Genomic DNA, 23,511 nt, shown 5'->3' with positions numbered 1-23,511 from the left:
AATATATGCCTAACAAGGACCAGCAATGTACTGGTATGTTGCTGGACTTTGAGTGGTTATACCAGAATGATGCCTGCAGGTTTAGGTATCATCTTGGTATCATTCTTTTCAGCCAGCGGTCGGCTTTCATGTAAAAGCAATCCTAGCGGCTAATTAGCCTCTAGACTGCTTTTACAAGCAGTGGGAGGAAATGCCCCCCCCCCACCGTCTTCCATGTTTTTCTCTGGCTCTCCTGTCCCAACAGGGAACCTGAGAATGCAGCCAGTGATTCGGCCAGCTGACCATAGAGCTGATCAGAGACCAGAATGGCTCCAAACATCTCTATGGCCTAAGAATCCGGAAGCTACGAGCATTTCATGACTTAGATTTCGCCGGATGTAAACAGTGCCATTGGGAAATTGGGAAAGCATTTTATCACACCGATCTTGGTGTGGTCAGATGCTTTGAGGGCAGAGGAGAGATCTAGGGTCTAATAGACCCCAATTTTTTCAAAAAAGAGTACCTGTCACTACCTATTGCTATCATAGGGGATCATTACATTCCCTGAGATAACAATAAAAATGATTTAAAAAAAATAAAAATGAAAGGAACAGTTTAAAAATAAGATAAAAAATCAAAAAATTAATTAAAAAAAAAAAAAAAAAAAAAGCACCCCTGTCCCCCCCTGCTCTCACGCAAAGGCGAACGCAAGTGTTGGTCTGGCGTCAAATGTAAACAGCAATTGCACCATGCATGTGAGGTATCACCGCGAAGGTCAGATCGAGGGCAGTAATTTTAACAGTAGACCTCCTCTGTAAATCTAAAGTGGTAACCTGTAAAGGCTTTTAAAAATGTATTTAGTTTGTCGCCACTGCACGTTTTGTGCGCAATTTTAAAACATGTCATGTTTGGTATCCATGTACTCGGCCTAAGATCATCTTTTTTATTTCATCAAACATTTGGGCAATATAGTGTGTTTTAGTGCATTAAAATTTTAAAAAGTGTGTTTTTTCCCCAAAAAATGCGTTTGAAAAATCGCTGCGCAAATACTGTGTGAAAAAAAAAAAATGAAACACCCACCATTTTAATCTGTAGGGCATTTGCTTTAAAAATATATATAATGTTTGGGGGTTCAAAGTAATTTTCTTGCAAAAAAAAATAATTTTTTCATGTAAACAAAAAGTGTCAGAAAGGGCTTTGTCTTCCAGTGGTTAGAAGAGTGGGTGATGTGTGACATAAGCTTCTAAATGTTGTGCATAAAATGCCAGGACAGTTCAAAACCCCCCCAAATGACCCCATTTTGGAAAGTAGACACCCCAAGCTATTTGCTGAGAGGCATGTCGAGTCCATGGAATATTTTATATTGTGACACAAGTTGTGGGAAAAAGACAAATTATTTTTTTTTTTTTTTTGCACAAAGTTGTCACTAAATGATATATTGCTCAAACATGCCATGGGAATATGTGAAATTACACCCCAAAATACATTCTGTTGCCTCTCCTGAGTACGGGATACCACATGTGTGAGACTTTTTGGGAGCCTAACCGCATAGGGGACCCCGAAAACCAAGCACCGCCTTCAGGCTTTCTAAGGGCGTAAATTTTTGATTTCACTCTTCACTGCCTATCACAGTTTCGGAGGCCATGTAATGCCCAGATGGCACAAACCACCCCCAAATGACCCCATTTTGGAAAATAGACACCCAAAGCTATTTGCTGAGAGGTATAGTGAGTATTTTGCAGACCTCACTTTTTGTCACAAACTTTTGAAAATTGAAAAAAGAAAAAAAAAATACGTTTTTCTTGTCTTTCTTCATTTTCAAAAACAAATGAGAGCTGCAAAATACTCACCATGCCTCTCAGCAAATAGCTTGGGGTGTCTACTTTCCAAAATGGGGTCATTTTGGGGCGGTTTTGTGCTATCTTGGCATTTTATGGCCTTCAAAACTGTGATAGGTAGTGAGGAGTGAAATCAAAAATTAACGCTCTTAGAAATCCTGAAGGCGGTGATTGGATTTCGGGGCCCCGTATGAAGCTAGGCTCCCAAAAAGTGCCACTCATGTGGTATCCCCGTACTCAGGAGAAGCAGCAGAATGTATTTTGGGGTGTAATTCCACATATGCCCATGGCATGTTTGAGCAATATATCATTTAGTGACAACTTTGTGCAAAAAAAAAAAAAAAAAATTGTCACTTTCCCGCAACTTGTGTCAAAATATAAAATATTCCATGTACTCCTCATGCCTCTCAGCAAATAGCTTGGGGTGTCTTCTTTCCAAAATGGGGTCATTTGGGCGGGGTTTGTGCCATCTTGGCATTTTATGGCCTTCAAAACTGTGATAGGTAGTGAGGAGTAAAATCAAAAATTTATGCCCTTAGAAATCCTGAAGGCGGTGCTTGGTTTTTGGGGCCCTGTACGCGGCTAGGCTCCCAAAAAGTCCCACACATGTGGTATCCCCGTACTCAGGAGAAGCAGCAGAATGTATTTTGGGGTGTAATTCCACATATGCCCATGGCATGTTTGAGCAATATATCATTTAGTGACAACTTTGTGCAAAAAAAAAAAAAAAAAATTGTCACTTTCCCGCAACTTGTGTCCAAATATAAAATATTCCATGGACTCAACATGCCTCTCAGCAAATAGCTTGGGGTGTCTACTTTCCAAAATGGGGTCATTTGGGGGGGGGTTTGTGCCATCTTGGCATTTTATGGCCTTCAAAACTGTGATAGGTAGTGGGGAGTAAAATCAAAAATGTATGCCCTTTGAAATCCTGAAGGCGGTGCTTGGTTTTCGGGGCCCCGTATGCGGCTAGGCTCCCAAAAAGTCCCACACATGTGGTATCCCCGTACTCAGGAGAAGCAGCAGAATGTATTTTGGGGTGTAATTCCACATATGCCCATGGCATGTTTGAGCAATATATCATTTAGTGACAACTTTGTGCAAAAAAAAAAAAAAAAATTGTCACTTTCCCGCAACTTGTGTCCAAATATAAAATATTCCATGGACTCAACATGCCTCTCAGCAAATAGCTTGGGGTGTCTACTTTCCAAAATGGGGTCATTTGGGGGGGGTTTGTGCCATCCTGGCATTTTATGGCCTTCAAAACTGTGATAGGTAGTGAGGAGTAAAATCAAAAATGTATGCCCTTTGAAATCCTGAAGGCGGTGCTTGGTTTTCGGGGCCCGTACGCGGCTAGGCTCCCAAAAAGTCCCACACATTTGGTATCCCCGTACTCAGGAGAAGCAGCTGAATGTATTTTGGGGTGCAATTCCACATATGCCCATGGCCTGTGTGAGCAATATATCATTTAGTGACAACTTTTTGTAATTTTTTTTTTTTTTTTTTGTCATTTTTCAATCACTTGGGACAAAAAAAAAAAAATATTCAATGGGTTCAACATGCCTCTCAGCAATTTCCTTGGGGTGTCTACTTTCCAAAATGGGGTCATTTGGGGGGGTTTTGTACTGCCCTGCCATTTTAGCACCTCATGAAATGACATAGACAGTCATAAACTAAAAGCTGTGTAAATTCCAGAAAATGTACCCTAGTTTGTAGGCGCTATAACTTTTGCTCAAACCAATAAATATACGCTTATTGACATTTTTTTTACCAAAGACATGTGGCCGAATACATTTTGGCCTAAATGTATGACTAAAATTGATTTTAATGGATTTTTTTTATAACAAAAAGTAGAAAATATCATTTTTTTTCAAAATTTTCGGTCTTTTTCCGTTTATAGCGCAAAAAATAAAAGCGGCAGAGGTGATCAAATACCATCAAAATAAAGCTCTATTTGTGGGAAGAAAAGGACGCAAATTTCGTTTGGGTACAGCATTGCATGACCGCGCAATTAGCAGTTAAAGCGACGCAGTGCCAAATTGTAAAAAGTGCTCTGGTCAGGAAGGGGGTAAATCCTTCCGGGGCTGAAGTGGTTAAAGCACTCTTAATTCTAAAATGCAAGTTACATTTAGATAGAAGTAGTATCAATACCATTCAGATTTTTTTAATTGTTTCCCTGTACAGCATTTGAGGTATTTGCATTCACTTTATGGCTACATTTGCTCTGTTTTGTTTTTTAGTTTTATTTTATGCTTAAGAAGACATAGCAAAGTCTATGTATAAAACCCCTTTTTTAAATTACTGGACAGGAAGCCTATGTTATCCACTAAATTATCTTTGCCTATAGCAAGAACGTGATCCCAATGATAGGCTTTTATTTTTTGGTTGCATTTAGTCATTTCCTTTGATTTCTTATTACGAAAAAAATGAAACAAATGTTGTGCATTTCACACACAAAAAGTACCAAATGGCTGATGTAACTGATTACCAAACATATTTTGCAATTTCTGTTGACGATATCGATGATAGAAAAAAACTCTAACAGCAGCTTCTGCTGTTTAGCTAACTTATAGTGCTCTAGAAATCATGTGACGCAAATTAAATATTTATTTGTGAAGCAAATATTAAATTTGAAGTAAAAAAAAAAATATATATAAAACAACAGTTGGATCATGTATAAACAAAACCAAAGTCTGCTGTACTTACCTACCAAAACAACCTCTCCAGCAATGCAATGTGAATGCGATTCCTTGTCAAAAGCACTTAGTCTTCGCCTATTCTTTTTTGAGATTTGGCAGCGTCGGCCATCTTGATTGGCTGTCCTAGGATGACCTAATTCCTGTGCATGAATGCAGCACCCAAGGCATCCCAGCACCCAAGGCATACCATGATTGTACACAGAGCTGCACATGCATAATGGTAGGTTATCTATTCAGGGCCCAGTATCCTCTCCTCTGGTTGCTCACAGTCTGACTCCCTGCATTTCTCAGGCCATTCTGCTGAGCCATCTGCCACACTTGTTTCCTCTTTTCTGTCTAGAGTAGACTTTTCTGTAAAGCGTCAGATTTCATGGACAGATTTTATGGCCTTATCAAGCCATAGACAGTAGGGGTCACAGTCATGCCTCTTCGACCTCCCCTCCTTATTTTCACTCTTGAGGTAGACACATTACGTGAGGAGGAGATGGGAGTTGAGAATGATCCTTCTTTTTCTGTGGAATTGGAACAGGATGACGTAACAGAAATTAAAACCAAGTGTGCTCGCTCCAAGGTATCCAGTATGGGATCCCTTCAATTGCCTAAACCAGTCAAGATTTTCCCAGTCCACTTGCAAGTAAAGTCTATCTGGTCTGGTCTCAGCCGGAGAAGTCTTGTATTTCTCCAAAATGCTTTGCCCAACAGTATCCTATTGAGGAACATTTCCTACAAAGGTGGGTACTTCATGTGGTGGATCCTGCCATATCTTGCCTTAACAATACTCTTATAGCCCCCATGGAGGATAATGACAGGTAGACAAGAGTTTAAAGGCCATCATTTTTCTTTGATGGACCCTGCCATGCTATTTCTGGTGCTTTAATGGCAGTCTGTTAGACCATTGCTGTCTGAGCTGTCTGAGCCAAGTGTATAGCCAGAAATCCTAGCTTCATCCTTACGGCTGTCTCTGTTCAGTCAGTTAGACACTTTACTTACAGCCTTATGCTACTGTGTAAATGCTTTGGCAGATACATTTTGTCAAATCTCCATCAACATGTGCAGGATTCTTTTGCTTGAATGCTTGTCACCTGAGCTCCCATGCAAGAAACGCCTTGAGTGATAGCACTTTGAATGGAGAACACCTTTTTGGTCACGCCTTGGATAAATAATTTACATCAATGGGAATTGCCTACAGTAAGAGTACTCTCCTTCCCCAGAAAGAGGGCTTGTGCCTCTACCAGTAGGCTTCTACTGCTGAGGTTAGGAAGGATTCCTTTTGTCCCTCCCAGTCCTCCAGTGCTTAGTTTAAGTTTTAGGGTACCTACTTTTGTAAAAAGGCATTGTCCTCTAAACCAGCCAAGACTGGCTCCGAGACCTCTTTCCAGTGATGGTATGCCCCCACTTCTAAAAGTAGGGGGATGTCTGTCAACACCCTGGTCCCAAAATAAATTTCTAATGCCTAGGTCCAAAGTGTCATTTCCAGAGGCTACAAACTGGAGTTTCTCCCACTACCCTTCATGCTGTCAATCTTGTCTCCTTCCCTGTCTTGGCAGGTGGATTTGCTTGATGCTTTCTGGCAGCTCTTGATTCAAGGGGTCATTACCTCTGTACCACCAAAAGAAAGCTTTCAAGGGATCTTTCAAGCTTTTTTACAGTTGCCAAACTGAACAGTTCAGTTCGGCCCATTCTTGATCTTAAGATTCTAAATTTGCTCTACGGGTTTAAAAGTTTGGCACGAAAACAGCTAGGTTGGTTATAGCCTCACTTTTTTGTGACCTCTGTTGACATCTTGGATGCTTACTTTCACATTTCTAACCTTCATCAACACTATTTGTGCTTTGCTGTGGAACATTTAGCATTACCAATTTGTCATTCCCCTCTTTGGCCTATCCACAGCCCCCTGTTTTTCACCAAGTTGCCTAACCCAATTTTGACTCTGTTAATTGCTGAGGGGATTCATGTTGTTATATGATACCTGGATGGTATCCTGTTGAAGGACCAGTTCTCCCTGTTCCTGTTACCCAGACAGGGCAGATTCTGCAGAGCTTCGATTGGATCCTTAATCTGAGGAAGTTATCACTGAACCCAATTTACAGGTTGGAGTATGTGGGCTTGATGCTGGACATGGCCCTGCCCAGGATCCTTCTGTCCAAATACAGTAGCGAATACTGAAGTGAACTGGGAGAGTCAGAGACATTGTATTGTCAGCTCACTACTAGATATAAGTTCACTGGATTTCAGGCAGAATCAAAAGGTGTGGTTTTTTTTTTGTTTTTTTGTTTTTTTTTATGCTTTTGTTGAACAGATATAACAGCTTGCTCTTAATGGCAAATAGGAGCCCATTGTTAGTGCCGGTTCACACAGGGGCGACTTGTCAGGCGACCTAGCCGCCTGACAAGTCGCCTCCCGTTCTGTACAATGGAACTGTTCTAATAGGAGCGACGCAAGTCGCTCCGACTTAGAAAAAGGTTCCTGTACTACTTTGGGGGCGACTTGCATAGACTTCTATATAGAAGTCGTTTTGCAAGTCGCCGTGGCAGTCGTGTGCAGGTCGCCTCGGTGAGGCGACCTGCAAGTCGTGCCGCCCCGGTGTGAACCGGGGCTAAGGGTTTCTTTAAAGCTCAGAAGAAAAGAAATGCAATAACCACATTTACGGATTGGTAAGCCACAATATATTTCTTTTTTTGTTTTGGCTTTAGATGCACCTTAAATGCATACATGGTAAGTAATGTAGAATAATAAAATTTACAGGTGTTAATTAACTCTCACAGAAGTCACAGTACTCCCACTGATAATGTTATAATTTCTTCTTTTACCTGAATGCCATCATCATCCATAGTCGGTATTTAGTTCTTGAATTGAAACGCTGGTTTAGAGATGCCATGATCATGTAAATCCAGATGCCTGTGCAGTTCTTGGCTGTGTTCACAAATGTCTGACACAAGTCAGCAATCTGGGTGTCACTGTGGAAGAAAAAAATTAAAGTGGAAGCCTAAAACTATCTCTAAATCTACTCGAAGCCACATTCTAAGACTAACCTACCCAACCCTGTAAGAAAAAATCGCTATACCTACCTTTTCTGAAGCCGGTCCATTCTGGTCCCCAGCAACGGCTGCTATCTGCCAGAAGTAAGGCAGCAATAGCTGGGAATTGACATCACCCATAGAGTTACTATGAAGCTTCCGTTGTTGACTGCCTATTCTGCACACTCCCACACGCAGAAGTTGCTGCTGACAGCTCAGCGTGGGACTGGACCGAAGCGACTTTAGAAAAGGTAATGTATAGCGATTTCTTCTTTACAGGGCTAGGTAGATTAGTCTTAGAATGTGGCTGCGAGTAGATTGAGACTTAGTTAGTTTAAGCTGAACTTCTACTTTAAGTAATTCTTCCTGCTACCTGTAACAGACTGGTGCCATTATGTCAGCTTAGGTAAAAGTCACTTGACCGGATCCCAAAGACTGCTTTTTAAGCAAAAAAATTACAGTTTTTTTTTTTTTTTTAAATTAATACTGCTATTTATGCTGACTTGTAGATTTAGTTAAATATCTACTTTGCTATAGTTTAGCAATTTAATTCAATTTTTGTGATTTTTCTTAAGGCGGAGAAAAGCAGCGAGTGGCAATTGCCAGGGCAATGTTGAAGAACCCACCTATTATTTTGTATGATGAAGCCACTTCTTCCTTGGACTCCATTACTGAGGAGGTAAGTTCATGGCTTTTAAGATTCTCTGTTGGAGACGAGACAAAGCATATGTACAACGGAACAGGAGCTGGCAGAACATACCTGCTAGCAACATAAGCCTTTTAGCGTGGACCTAGATTGTGGATGTCAACTGGCGGTCTAATAACTAATCACCAATGTTGCCTGTTGGCTCTCTGCAGCTTATTCCCACAGCCAGCGTGCCTCATTCCGCACTTGTCTTTTCTTGACTTGACTTGTCCGTATCTTGCTGTGGAGAAAGCAGTCTTGATCGATGAGCAAGGTTGTGCTTTCTCATGTTAGATCCATCCTTCTTATGAGATGAAGAAAGCACATATCCACTCTGACAGCCAACTCTGGTGGGAAAGACTGGGGTAATGCTTACGGGACATTGCTAGGGGGCCACGGATCCACAGACAGCAGCTGCCTAGGTGGTGGAACCATTACAAAGCCACAGGAGGAGAAGAAGGCACTTGTATTGATACAGAAGTAGCACAGGAGGAAAAGGGGATCAAGAGGAAGCAGGAACAGTGTGGCAGGGTGGCTTCTGCTTCATACTTGGATCAAGATGTGTAAATTAGAAACAAGAAGACATATAAAGACAAAAAAGAGTGGTCATGGGACTTTAAATGAGGTGGGTCACAGACTAGGCACAACTAGGATACAATTGATAATTTATTATAAATTCATGATATACAAAAATACGTAAAAAAATATGTAATATATCTATGCAAAAAGTCGTATAAACATTAGCAGTAAAAAGATCCATATATAATCATGAAGATATCACAACAAAATGCACAATTGGTCCATAAATGTATTGTAGCATCTATGGATCTCCGCACGCTTTGTGGCTCTCACTAGGGTTCACTCATCAGGAGTTTGATGCAGCAATTCATTTATGGAAAGGAAAAAAAAAAAAATATCTATATATATAGATCTATCTATCTATCTATCTATCTATCTATCTATCTATCTATCTATCTATCTATCTATCTATCTATCTATCTATCTATCTATCTATCTATCTATCTATCTATCTATCTATATATATATATATATATATATATATAATCTCTCTATAGATAGATATCTATATATAGATGGATATAGATATATATATCTATATATCTATATCGTAAGGAAAAAATTCTAAATAAATAAATAGATTAAAAAAAAAATGAATAAAACACGGATAATTAAATAAATAAATGCCTTACTACTTGCACATCAACTCAATTAGTGGGCCCAGTATCAGTGAGGAGAGGGAGGCACCGAGACAAATAGTCTCCCACGGGGATGAGGCAAGGATAAACCACCCAAAAATGGCCAATGGGGAAATCGGCCAGGGGGAAACAAGAACAAGACCCCAGGTGCAGTAATTAGAGTGTATGAACACAGCAGACCAGATATTTCTAAGAAAAAAAAGGTGTCTGGTATAGTGTGCATGGATACAGATATACTGGTGATCAATCAAAGTGGAAAGTACTATGTGAACCCATGAATAGTGGAATGGAGAGTGCAGAGAAAACACCAAACCATAGCTGAATATCAAACACAATAGCGTAAAGCTAAGTGGAAAGATTGAGAAGATCTTTCCACTTAGCTTCACGCTATTACTCTTGCCGCCCCAATGCTAATTGAGTTGATTTGTAAGTAGTAAGGCGTTTATTTATTTATCCTTTTATTCATTTTTTATCTATTTTATCTATTTTATTTATTTTTAATTTGTTTAAATTGAAAAAACTTTTTTTTTTTTTTAGATTATTATTATTTATATATATATATATATATATATATATATATATATATATATATATATATATATATATATATATATATATATAGATAGATAGATAGAGATATATATATATATATATATATATATATATATATATATATATATAGAGATATATATATATATATATATATATATATATAGAGATATATATATATATATATATATATATATATATATATATATATATATATCTATATATATATAGAGATATATATATATAGATATAGAGAGAGATATATATATAGATATATATATATATCTATATATAGATATATACCGTATTTATCGGCGTATAACACGCACTTTTTTCCCCTTAAAACCAGGGGAAAATCTCAGGTGCGTGTTATACGCCGATCCCCTGCGATCCCGACCTGTCACATTTTCAAAATCGCCGACCGCGATTTGAAAATGGCGCCGCCGGCGCCGAAATACACAGAGCCGGTCCTCGGCTCTTTCCGGCGGCTCTCGTTCACTTTCGGCTCCACTCGTAGTCCCGAGCGGAGCTATCCGAACCTACTCGGCTAGGTTCGGATAGCTCCGCTCGGGACTACGAGTGGAGCCGAAAGTGAACGAGAGCCGCCGGAAAGAGCCGAGGACCGGCTCTGTGTATTTCGGCGCTGGCGGCGCCATTTTCAAATCGCGATCGGCGATTTTGAAGCCCAGAATGGCTGGGATCACTGGAGCAAGGCTGCACTGGGGAAGGCTGCACTGGGGAAGGCTGCACTGGGGAAGGCTGCACTGGGGAAGGCTGCACTGGGGAAGGCTGCACTGGGGAAGGCTGCACTGGGGAAGGCTGCACTGGGGAAGGCTGCACTGGGGAAGGCTGCACTGGGGAAGGCTGCACTGGGGAAGGCTGCACTGGGGAAGGCTGCACTGGGGAAGGCTGCACTGACATGGCTGCACTGACAAGGCTGCACTGACAAGGCTGCACTGACAAGGCTGCACTGACAAGGCTGCACTGAGAAGGCTGCAATGATGGGCATTTAAATGTAAGTTTTTTTTCCCTTCAACTTCCCTCCTAAAAGTTTTTTTTTTCCTTAAAATTCCCTCCTAAATTGGGGTGCGTGTTATACGCCGATAAATACGGTATACATATATCTATATATATATATATATATATATATATATATATATATATAGATAGATAGATAGATAGATAGATAGATATAGATATATATATATATATAGATATATTATATATCTATATATATATATATATATATCTATATATCTATCTTAGGTTTTTTTTTTTTTTCATAGATGAATTGCTGCATCAAACAAATGGATCTCAACAAACGTGTTGAGATCCATAGATGCTACAATACATTTACTCATTTACAGACCAATTGTGCATTTTGTTGTGATATCTTCTTCATGATTATTATATACGTATAGTGTCTCATTATATATGGATCTTTTTACTGCTAATGTTTATATGACTTTTTGCATAGATAGATTACATATTATTTGACGTATTTTTGTATATCATGAATTTATAATAAATTAGCATTTGTATCCTAGTTGTGCCTAGTCTGACCCACCTCATTTAAAGTCCCATGACCACTCTTTTTTTTTTTTTTCTTTATATGTATAACCGGGGATGGACGTGGGCCACTGTTTATGTTCCAGATCATTTTTTTTTGTTTCTAGAAACAAGAAGACCCTTGACTACAAGTCTTCAGGTACAGCATTCTCCCTATCAGGCCCTCAGAAAAACTGAGAAGCATAATAGTGACATTGCCAAATGTCACTTCTTTGCAAAAAAAGATGCAACAACTCTCATGAGAACCGCATTCTTCAGAAGCAGGAGTGGGCAGAATCTGGCTTAGATTATCTCACCGTGCCGGTTTGTAGCTTTGAGGCTTCAGGAACATTAGTGCCTAGGCAATGTGGCATGTCAAAGTCTGCTGCAACTGTCCATGAGGAACTTGCAGCCTACACTAGAAGACAGACAATTTTTGACTTTTACTAAGCCTTGGAATTTGGCTATGCCATCACTTTTTAAATTTTCACCCAATTGATTTAACTTGAGTTAGAAGCTCAAGAGAACAAAAATATGTTTCTACATTGACTGCATGTTCTTATTGCAAAGGAAAAATAGTACAGGACAATGCCTTCAGGTTTTTAAACACTGGGAAAAAAGCTGCAGGAACCCATCTATATAATCCCTCCCACTCCCAGCTAGCCTCTGTTATTATGCTAGTGCCCTTAGGTTATGGATATCTTTATTCTACTGAGAGAAGCTTAACTCTCTTAACTCTGTTATGTACAGGGTTTTTCGTGCTTAAAATCTTAGCCTGCCGAGAAGTGCTGATGTGTCACAGCCATAGAATAGGTGCGATGGCTGTTTAATTTTGAAGCCATTTTCCCAGCCTTCTGTTTTAAGTCTGCACCTGCATGACCTCTTCTTGAGTGGGTTCTCTGCACATACACAAGCTATTTTCTTCCTCTTGGGATGCATTTCCCAACCAGCACCTGACTGCCTGGCTCCCACAGTACAGCACAATAATTTTTGGATGTTTTCCTGGCACCCTATAGTGCCTTGCAAAGAAGGCTTCATCCTTCCCTCTTTACAGCAGTAAAGGTCTTGAGTACCCCTTTTTGAGGACAGTTTGCACTGCACATGGCAGATCACAATGGTGAGGTGTCAGATGGTGTTGCTAGCTCAGGCTTAGCTCATGGCTCTGATGAAGATGGTAGTCTATCTTCACAGGCCCCTAGTACTCTCTGTTCAGTTGCCCCCCAGTCTAACCCTCTGAGTTCCTCTGGCTACATAGCCTTCATCCTATCTATTTAGGGAAAACTCTTCTGCTAGCATGTCTGATTTCATAGGCAGTATGTCAGTACTTTTAGAGGCTGCAAATAGCAGTGGTCACAAATGAGCCCCTTCAGTCTTTGACTTTGCTTTTGCTGATATTCTTTCTGATGAGGAGGTAGACAAAGAAGATCACCCATTTCCTTCTGAGTAATCCGATCAGAATGAGACACCTTTGGTGGAGATTTCATCCAAAGTTAAGCATACCATTGCTACCCTTATTGACAAAAAAAAAGTCATATAAACATTAGCAGTAAATAGATCCATTGATAATGAGACACTATACGTATATATTAATCATGAAGATATCACAACAAAATCCACAATTGGTCTGTAAATGAGTAAATGTATTGTAGCATCTATGGATCTCAACATGTTTCGTGGATCTCACTAGGGTCTACTCATCAAGAGTTTGATGCAGCAATTCATTTATAAAAAAAAAAAAATATGTATAGATATCTATATATCTATCTTATTTAGCCATAGAGGAGCCTCAGTCTGTAGACCCTAAGGTCTTAAGTATGGGAACCCGTAAAAATGACCAAACCTGCTAAGACCTTCCCAGTCTACTTACTCTTAGAACTTGCCTTGCATAATTACTGACCTACCCCCGAAAACACCTTGCTGATCCAAATCTTTTGCTTAGCAATATCCTATTAATAAAGGTTTCCTTCAGAACTGGATGATCACTATGGTGGGCCCAACTATTTCTGGTCTTAACAAGACACTAATGTCCCTGTGAAGAATACTCCTGTGTTCAAGGACCCAGTAAACAAAAGGCTAGAGGCCCTCTTTAAAACCCTATTTTCCTTGGCCAGTGGTTGCCTCCATGGCTGTCTGCCAGAATTTTGCTGTCTGGTCCAAGCACATGACCCATAACTTGAGCTCCATGTTTATGCATCCCTCCACCATATGGAGTTTTACCTGTGGCCTTATGCTACCCTGTGAATGACATGGCAGATGCACTTCTCCAGATCTCCAGGATGGGCCTCCTCTCTGACCATTTGCAGAGGATCCTTTAGCTCAAATGCTGGTCTGTGAAACTCCTGTGCAAGAAATACCTAGAGTTTCTGTCCTTTGAGGGAGAAGGCTTGCTTGGCCTCTTCTTGGATAAGTACATCAAGGAGAATGTGTGGGGTAAAAATACTCTCCTGCACCAGAAAAAGAAGTCTCACACTTCAGCAGGTAGACCTTCTTCTTGTTGGAGTAGGAAAAGTTATTTTCATGCTTCTCAGGCTTCCAACCCAAGTTTGTCTAAAACGCACATTCAGGAGATGTGGTCCTCCAAGCCTGCTAAATCTGGCTCAAAGCCCACTTTTCATACTTCGCTTTCTCCAGTCTGGTTTAGATCAGCATCTGGCCTTGAGTATCATCAAAATGCAAATCTTGGCCTCCGTATATCTGTATATTCCCCTGAGACTCGGTGAAAACTCAACCTGTGTTTTTTTGGGTTTTTTTTGTTTGTTTTTTAACCTTTACGATCTCACCCTCAACCTATTAGTTATATTCCCTTATCTGACCTCAGTTTCTTGTTGCTTATTAACTTTACATGGAGAATCTCTGAGTTAGTCGCCTTAATGCTGTAAAGAACCTTTCCAGTACTACACAAGGATAAGGCTGTCCTGAGGCCAAAAGCCTCTTTTTTTCATATGGGGATTTCCTCCTTTCATTTCGACTAGGACATTATCCTCCGCTCCTTATGTCCTACTCCAAAACATCCCAAGGAATAATATATCCACTGTCTTGACATGGTATGAGCTGTGAAAGTCTACCTGTCGGTTACAACCTCTTTCAGGAAATTGGATTCCCTCTTTGTGCTTCCCAATGGTTCCCACAGGTGGCTCCCTAAATCTTGCTCTCCCTTGCTAGATGGATTAGATAAGTCGTCATTCAAGCCTATGGTCCAAAGGATAGGGTTCCTCCCTTCCCCGTTAATGCGCACACTAACAAATACATTAGTGCTTCATGGGTTTTTTAGCATCAGGCATCTGTTTCTCAGATTTGCAATGCTGCCACTTGGTCTTCTGTTCACACATTTATTTCAACCATGTGGATGTCCAGGTCTCCTCTGATGCCAGTTCTGGACACAAGGTGCCACAAGCTGCATTTTGTCAAGCCCTTTATGACCAGTTTATAACATGGGCCTGTTGGCATTTGTATGCTGTATTGCCCACATCCCCCCAACCCCCCCCCCCCCCCGTTAGGCCAGGCTTTTGGACATCCCATGGTTTAAAACTAAAGATTTTGTGCACTGTACTGTACGTCTAAGAAAATAGAATTTTGGACCTAAAGTAGTTCTATGGTCACAGCATACACATTTTATAATAATACAAACAATAGTTCTTTTTGACAATCCAATATAGGTTTACATGGCTGGTATCCAGGGAAGGTGCTTGTAACCATGGGATGTCAAGCTGCCATGTACTCGCCCACAACAAGTTGAAAATGCATGGAAGTAAACGCATGAAAATGCACAATATGTGTATTTTTATGTACTTTTATAAGCTCCAGTAGGCCAGGAAACTCAGATTTGAAATTGGATATGCTGCATTTTTAACAACACTGCACGCAGCACCAGTGAACTCAATAAATTTTTAGGTCACATGCATTTTTATATGCTGCAAAATGCATATAAAAATGCACAGGTGTGAAACAGGTTTCAGTGGCAATGTGCTAGTGTTGAACAGCCTTTCTTTGTGTTTTTCTTTTTCTGCACACAAGTTTTGAGAAACTTTCTGCAACTTATTATTTAGACATCCATTTAAAAAGCAGCGTTACTTCAGTGCATGCTCTTGTGCAGTGAAGGGTTGTAAAAACCTTGCTCAATGCCATAAATTGCTCTTATCTCTAAATCAACACAGTCATGTATGTTTGCCTTAGTAACTGTTGATCCTTTCCCTTTTAACACAAAATAAATTTGACTTAAAAGCGTATAAAACATATGGTTACTCTAGTGACACCACAAGGATTTTTCTTTCAAATCTTAAGCCATGCTGAGTCTAAAGAAGATGTAAGAAAGTGTTTAATAGCCTAGATAGCCTACATATAACTGATCATTTTAAATATATTTGATTTTCCATGAAAGGCAAAAGAAATAGCAAGATTTATACACAGTACCTATTTATTACCACTTCTTCAAAATTCATTTGTTCATTCAAAATGAAAGATCTCAACTCGCACTGCACTGAACGGAATATTAATTGCACAAGAATGCGCAGCAAATTCCTATGCGGTTCCTAGTATAAACCGGCCCTCAATCACACCTTTTTGCTTTTAGTTTTGCTTTTTGCACCAAGTAACTAATTTAAGCTGCAATAGAGTAAATTAATTTACGTAAGTTTACTTGTGGATTGCAATGTGTCCATATGAAGCTGAAGGCTTTACAATGCAAATTGACTTGTTTTCCAATTATATATTGCATATTCAGTAGCAATATGTTAAAATTCATTTGGGTTTAGAGTACTGGTTTAGTACAAAATGTAAATATTACCTTAATAAAGTCTGACAGTTTACCTGTGAAGTCATTGTTTTACACCTCTATATTTGACAGAATATTCTCAGCTCGATGCGTGATATGATAAGACACAGGACCTCTGTGTTCATCGCTCACAGGTTGTCCACCATTGTTGATGCAGATGAAATTATAGTGCTGGAAAAGGTAAGCAGCACCTAATTGCTTATATAATGGGTAGCTGGGACTAATAACTGGGGGATTTGCTAAAGATTTTGTGTAGGCAAGTGTGTTTGTTGCAGGTGTTTTATTCTGACAGCCAGTGCCCATGTGTTTTAGAATACTAAACAGTTCCTGCATCTTATTGAATGCAGGCGCTGTTTGACCGACAATTTCCAACCTGACTTATGATTTTTCAGTCGAAGGGTGTTTGGGCGGCATGGTGCTGACAGAGCTACCCACTGATTGACCTGTTTATTAGCAACTGGCTAAAATGTGCAGGTTTTTTCTTTTTTAATGTCTGTCAGGCCATCAGGTTTCCTGGATCACCAAGGTGCCAGTGATTACCTGATTGGGAATTTACACAGTTGTCTTGATTCCTTTACAAACAGCAGGAATATAGACTAGTCTAGATGTGATTCCTTTTTGCTGTGTTCTGCAGTACACACATACCTCATGTTATTTTAATAGTCGGTTCATGTGAGAGAGGCCTGTTCTCACCTGAAATCTGCATTGCACGACACTACCTCCATGGAGTTTGCATGTTCTCCCTGTGCCTGCGTGGGTTTCCTCTGAGTACTCCGGTTTTCTCCCACATTCCAAAGACATGCTGGTAGGTAAATTGGCTCTAGTATGTGTATGTGAGTTAGGGACCTTAGATTGTTAAGCTCCTTGATGGCAGGGACTGATGTGAATGCACAGTATACATGTAAAGCGCTGTGTATATTCATGATTCTGTATAAGTACCTGTAATAAATAAAATTGCAGTGATTCTGAAAATATACTGCGGTTTAGTTGTGCAGTTAGTTTTGTGATCAAGTCGCCCTGCCAGGTCTTTGACCTCCACTGCAGCGGCAGCGTGATTGATCAAGAACACAGGATAAAAGTACACACACAGTCTTTAGCCTGTGGATTAGACAATGAAAGAGTGGTTTCCCCTTACAGGCCTCCTTCTGTTTGTTATACTTGTGAAACCTGTGCAAAATTTGGGCAGCCCTATGTAAACAATGGGGTAGTACAAATTTTAGTATAAAAATGCTGACTGTTAGGATAATGAACTATAGACACTTAGCAGGTCTGTAGATGTAAAGTGGAACTCTGTAGTTTTCTATAAAGTGCATTAAATGTATGCCTTCCGTAGCAAAGGTGTTAATTATGCAGATATCTTCTCCCATTTCCATTATGTTTAGTAGCCAGTTTTCCTTTCTGGTACCCAGCTCTTCAAGCACATGCTCTCACTAAGGCTTCATGCACACAGGGCATTAGAAAAACGAGCTGCAAGCCACTACTAACGCCAGGAAAAAGCAGCTGCAAGAACGCGCTTTTAGCAGCTTTTTGCATTTGGCTTTAATGCGCGTTCAGCTGCGTCAGTTTTTAGCTGCCTTTCTCTGCTTCTATTCAAAATCAATGGTTCCCCATGCGAGTTGTCTTTCATCCAGCTTTTACCCCATTGATTTTTATAGAAGTCGCATCCAAGTCGGATCATCATGATCCGACTTGTGATGCAAATTGTGCTCTGAGGACCTTGAAGGGGAACCCCAGCTAAAATGTAAAAAAAAATGGTGTGGGGTCCCCCCCAAGATCTATACCGGGCCCTTTAAGTCTGGTATGCGCTTTGATTCTGGTATGCGCTCCCCACACCAAAGCACCTTGTCCACATGTTGATAGTGACAAGAGCCTCTACCCGACAACCCTGGGCAGGGGACTTATCAGGATCTGGAGGCCCCCTTTAACAAGTGAATGAGTATGTGGTACTGACAAGTCCTTTTTTTAAAAAACCTTCCTCCGGTCTTCTTCCTCTGGTGCTGTCTTCTCTGCTGCCTTTGTCTTCTTCGCCGCACTCTTCTGCTTCCCCAATCTAAGCATTTTAGGTGTGATCAGAATGTTCAACTTTACATTTTTTCTGTGAAGGAAAACTTGCCATTTAGGTGAGCACAGCTTCATCTCATACACTAAGCTAAGTGAATAGCCTCAAAGTTTATCAATCCTGTCTACATCAGCTATTAGAATAGTTCATGCAACACACAACAGTTTATAAAGGGACATACTGTTTACATGGATGAATTGGCACTAAAAAATGTACTTAGGTTTTTCACATGAAGCAGAGCAAATGTACATTAAAGTGGTTGTAAACCCACATTTATAAGTTTTACCTATAGGTAAGCCTATAATAAGGCTTACTTATAGGTAGTGGATATATCTGCTAAATACCCTGTTTCCCCGAAAATAAGACCTAGCGTGATTGTCAGTGATGGCTGCAATACAAGCCCTACCCCCTAAATAAGCCCTACCCTGTTTCCCCAAAAATAAGCCCTACCCTGAAAATAAGACCTACAATGACTTTAACTAGGGCTTATTTGGGGGGTAGGGCTTATAATGCAGCCATAACCGACAATCACGCTAGGTCTTATTTTCGGGGAAACGGGGCATGCGCCGTTTAGGAGATATTTCCTGTACGCTGCACCGATGTCATCGGCACATGCGCTGTGAAGAAACTGACCTCCGTGACGTACTCATGTGTGGGGAGTGAAGTCACGCGGCTCTGGCCAGTCACAGAGCCAGAGTCCACGGCCCCGGAAGGAATAGGGCAGAAGATAGATGCGGCCACCAGCGGGGACACATCGGGCTTCGTTTGCAGGTAAGTGGCACATAATGGGCTAGTATGCGGTGCATACTAGCCCATTATGCTTTTACTTTGCAGGGGAACAAAGAGGAAGTAAAACCCATTAGGGTTTACTTTCTCTTTAAATTGGTTAAAAAAAAGCTCTAAGGTTTGGGTTATTACATTTGCAGTATTTTTTTATTTTATACTGATATTTCTTTTTCAGCAACATTTATTTAAATGTATGTCCATTATATTATGATAATAAATGTCTGATATACATTTTCCTCCTGTTAATTGTAACTTCTATGACTCTAGTTATTTTTCACAGTAAGGACATCTGTTACCAGTTTAATTCAACATTAAGAGCATAATGCGTGTCTTGCCCAGCTAACACCACAGCCTTGTGGGGTGTCCGTGGGCAATTTGTTTCTTGTTTTAGAGACAAATGGGATATTTTACCTGCAGTTTTGCATGTGTTTCTAAATTGTAATTCATATTATGTGCAATATGCCAGCCACAGTTGTAATGTAAAAACAGAAATCTGGTGAGCCTGTTTGATAGCTATGTGGTATAATGCAGGTACACTAGTGTATAGAAGCATTACATCACTGTCTTTTCTGTTAGATGTGTGCCTAGTGAATCTTGTTTTAGAGCCAAATTCCTGCTGTTATACATTGTTTCCTGCTGGCATGGCATTCACACTAGCCCCATAGGAAGGCAGCAAGATCAGACACTCAGACACATGGCAGCGCAGGAGTGAGAAGACAGAGAAATTCCACAGTTGCTGCAGTCTCTCTTCATATGAGGCATGGATGAACCCATCTTTTTCTTCAATTATTTGATCACTACCAGTACAATGAGTTATTTAAAAAAATGTTTTTTAGGGTTTTGAGTTTTGCCGTTGAAAAGATAGCTTGATTATTCTGTGAGTAATGCTATCTGCCGAAAAAAAGACGTGAGCAAGGCAGGTCTCAAAAAATCTGGGCTTATACGGTAAGAAATAAGTACTATGTATGATGTCTAAAGCTATCGGCTTGCAGGAGTACAAAACAGAGCTGTTCACACAAGTCTGTGAGAAAGGCCCAGTTCTCAGTGGTTTTCTTATGGGATTATTGCTTATTTGTTTGCAAATGTGCTTTTTAGAATCGTTTATTACAAGATCAAATTCTATGAGCACATACAGGTATTCTGTCACAATGAGCGTATGGCTCATCCATTAAACTCAATTGGCAAAGCATGCTGGACTTCTGCAAAGAAAGCCCATCACCTTCTTCCTGTGCATTGCCTACCAATTCATGCTGACTGGTTAAGATGTTCAGTCTTTGCTTGAGAGGCAGAGAAGGTGACTGTGACCCTCTTATCATTATGACTCATTCAGCTTCTTCCAGCCAGAACCTCTTCACATGTGCACTGCCAAGTTTTCACCTTAAAGAGGGAGTCCACCTAAAAAAAAATATTAAAAGCCAGCAGCTACAAATACTGCAGCTGCTGACTTTTAATAAATGGCCACTTACCTGTCCCAGGGTCCAGCGATGTCGGCAGCCGACGCCGATAACCCGCTCGATTCTCGGCAGCTGCCGCCACCATCCTAGGTGAGGGAATCGGGAAGTGAAGCATTGCGGCTTCACTTCCCGGTTCCCTACTGCGCATGCGCATCGTAACTGGTCCCCGCTATCTCCTGGGACCTGTGTGTTTCCCAGGAGACAGCGCGAAGGGACAGGAAGAGGCATAGACTCCCGTGGGAGTCTATGCCGGAAGTGGATGCAAATACCTGTCTTAGACAGGTATCTGCACCCCCCTCCCCCCTGAAAGGTGCCAAATGTGACACCGGAGGGGATGAGGGTTCCGAAAAGCGGAAGTTCCATTTTTGTGTGGAACTCCGCTTTAAATTGTAAAAACAAATAATCGGGACCCCATAAAGACAACCCAGGTTTGTGTGTTAAATCAAATCTATAAGTATATATCATAATAAGCCTTACTAGGTCCTTTGGGACTCTGTGAATTTAATCTGTGGGTGCACCACACCCCGTTTCTTTTATTGAAAGATTGAATCTCCACCCCGAATTGACATCAGGTAATGATCCAACATAAGAACTTTGAGTTCAAGGTCTGTATGGCCTGCCTCAACGAATTGTTTATAGACTGGAATTAATTACTGATTTTCAAACCAGTTACTTGTAAATATGTGGAAAGGTTTGTCACCTAAAATTGTTGCTCCTGGTAACTACCATTTGATACTTCTTTGCAAAAAAAGAACCATTGACAAAATAAACTCTGAGAAATGTGGATGAAAAAACTCAGGAATGTGCTGAGTTTTTTAAGTCACTTTCTGTTGCTGTGATTTAATGTATTCCTTGTTGTGCTGTATTGTAGTACTTCTGATTTGCTTGTTCATTTCTCATGGCAAATGAGTCATGGGTGAACTGATAGTGCGAAGAAAGCACAGAGCTTTGGAAGCATGATCTATTTGCTGTATCTCTGATCTCTACAACAGTTCACACGTAGGATGTAACCATTGAGAAAACTATAGTACGTTTTGTTTTGCCAAGGTCCCATGTATGCATGCATGATTTGGTGGTCATGAGCTTTTCACCCATGATAGAAGTACTGGAGAAGAATCCTCCATCAATATACCCCTTTTATGAATAAATAAGCAGGAGGGTAATGCTGGAGGACTACATGTATATGATAGTAATATTTTTTTTGGGGGGGGGGCATTGTAATAAGAAAGTTCTTGGCTTCTTTGATGTGAATTATTTGCCTGTTTTTTGAATTTGACATAATGCCTTTACATGCTAATTAACCTTGATGCAAAACAAAGAATGTTTAATTTTTATTCTAGCCTGACTGTAATTTCTGTTCATCTTGTGGCAGGGTAAAGTGGCAGAGAGAGGGACGCATTTTGGACTTTTGGCAAACCCTAGCAGCCTTTATTCTGAACTGTGGCACACACAGAGTAACAGGGTCTTAAACAGTCACAGCAATCAGAAGTCTGAGAAAAGTAGCCAAGAAATGTCCAAAGAGGAGGAACGAAAGAAGCTGCAGGAGGAGATAATTAACAGTGTTAAAGGATGTGGCAACTGTTCCTGCTGATGAAATGGACAGTCTAAACTGGAAATGGAGCTTCATATGCCCTCAATATTACGTTTTCCCTCATCTCTTCACTTTTAGGAACAAATCTTTTTTTGACCCCTTTTTCTTCTTCCCATAATTTTTTTATTTGTGTATATATACATCTGCCTGATTTCTTCATAGTGTAACAAATTCTTCCTGAAATATTTGAAATATATTTTCTTACAAAGATTGTCTCCAGTAGTGACATTGGACAAAACCTTGCTGATCTTCCAGTTGTGTCATTTTCTCCATCACTATTGTCAGTTTCTCCACAACTGGTCCAGCAATTTTAACGCCTGAAAAATGGTTGCTAATGTACAGTGATTAGCTTGAATAATAGTAAAGAGGTTTTATAAAAGACTTTATAACTGATACTTTTATTGTTTGGTTTGTTAACTGTGTGCTGCTCACAGACTTTTTTAGGAAATTTATAAAATTAGAAACATGTTTTCTAGGGCAGCATGTTGGCTAGGAGTTATTTATTTAGTTTAGATCCCACCAAGAACATTGCATGGAATTTGTATGCTTTTCCTATATTTGCATGAGTTAGGGTGGTAGGGTCAGTTGCCAATAAGCCCCCTTAGGGATAGGACTGAATGTAAATATTCACATATACTCTGTAAAATGTAACAAGACATTATAAATAGATATTTCTTTACTGTACATCACGGGACACAGAGCCACAGTACTAACTGTATGGGTTACATGGCACCTTCAGGTGATGGACACTGGCACACCCTAACAGGAAGTTCAATTCCCCATATAACCCCTCCCCTTACCGGGGGTACCTCAGTTTTTTCCCCAGTGTCTTAGGTGTTGGTCACGAGTAAAGATGTGCTGAGCTCCGCTGGAATATTCCTTACTGGGGCAAGCCATGCAACCGGATCCATTGAAAGTGTCTTTTCCAGGCCGAATTGAATGGTACCTGGGCCCCGTGTCTGAAGAAACGAGGTTTTACCTGTAACGCTTCTCTTTTTAGAGAGCTGGACCCCGGGATCCAGTATTTGTTTTTTTCAGCCTTATTCCTGGCGGGGTGCTCTTTATAGGCCCAGGGCTATGGATCCTCCAATAAAAAGGGGGCCCCAGTTCCTGAAGGTTTTCTAACGGAGCCCACCGTGAGAGGTGAATATTGGGTCTGTTACCACAGAACTCTGCAGCTGGATATGGTAAGGGAGATTCCTAAGGAATTTTTCTAATTCTTGTGGGTTTCCTCCTTTAATCACTTAAGCCCGGATCATTTGGCTGGCCAAAGACCAGAGCACTTTTTGCGATTCGGCACTGCGTTGCTTTAACTGAC

General features: G+C 40.4%; 1 protein-coding gene across 1 annotated transcript in view; it reads left to right on the top strand.

Annotated features, from left to right (window-relative positions):
• The window catches only part of ABCB7 (ATP binding cassette subfamily B member 7), a 180,736-nt gene extending 158,148 nt beyond the window's left edge, over window positions 1-22,588 (top strand). Inside the window, exons 14-16 of the mRNA XM_073599498.1 lie at window positions 8,109-8,212; window positions 16,376-16,483; window positions 21,975-22,588. Coding sequence (XP_073455599.1) covers window positions 8,109-8,212; window positions 16,376-16,483; window positions 21,975-22,193 — 431 coding nt within the window. The 3' untranslated portion in view covers window positions 22,194-22,588. The remainder of the gene's footprint in view (window positions 1-8,108; window positions 8,213-16,375; window positions 16,484-21,974) is intronic.
• Window positions 22,589-23,511: the final 923 nt, after the last annotated feature.

The sequence above is a fragment of the Aquarana catesbeiana genome, linkage group LG09, assembly GCF_042186555.1.
Source record: "Aquarana catesbeiana isolate 2022-GZ linkage group LG09, ASM4218655v1, whole genome shotgun sequence".
Lineage (NCBI taxonomy): Eukaryota > Metazoa > Chordata > Amphibia > Anura > Ranidae > Aquarana > Aquarana catesbeiana.
The sequence above is the reverse complement of the archived record's forward strand: the minus strand, read 5'-3'. Positions and strand labels throughout refer to the sequence as shown.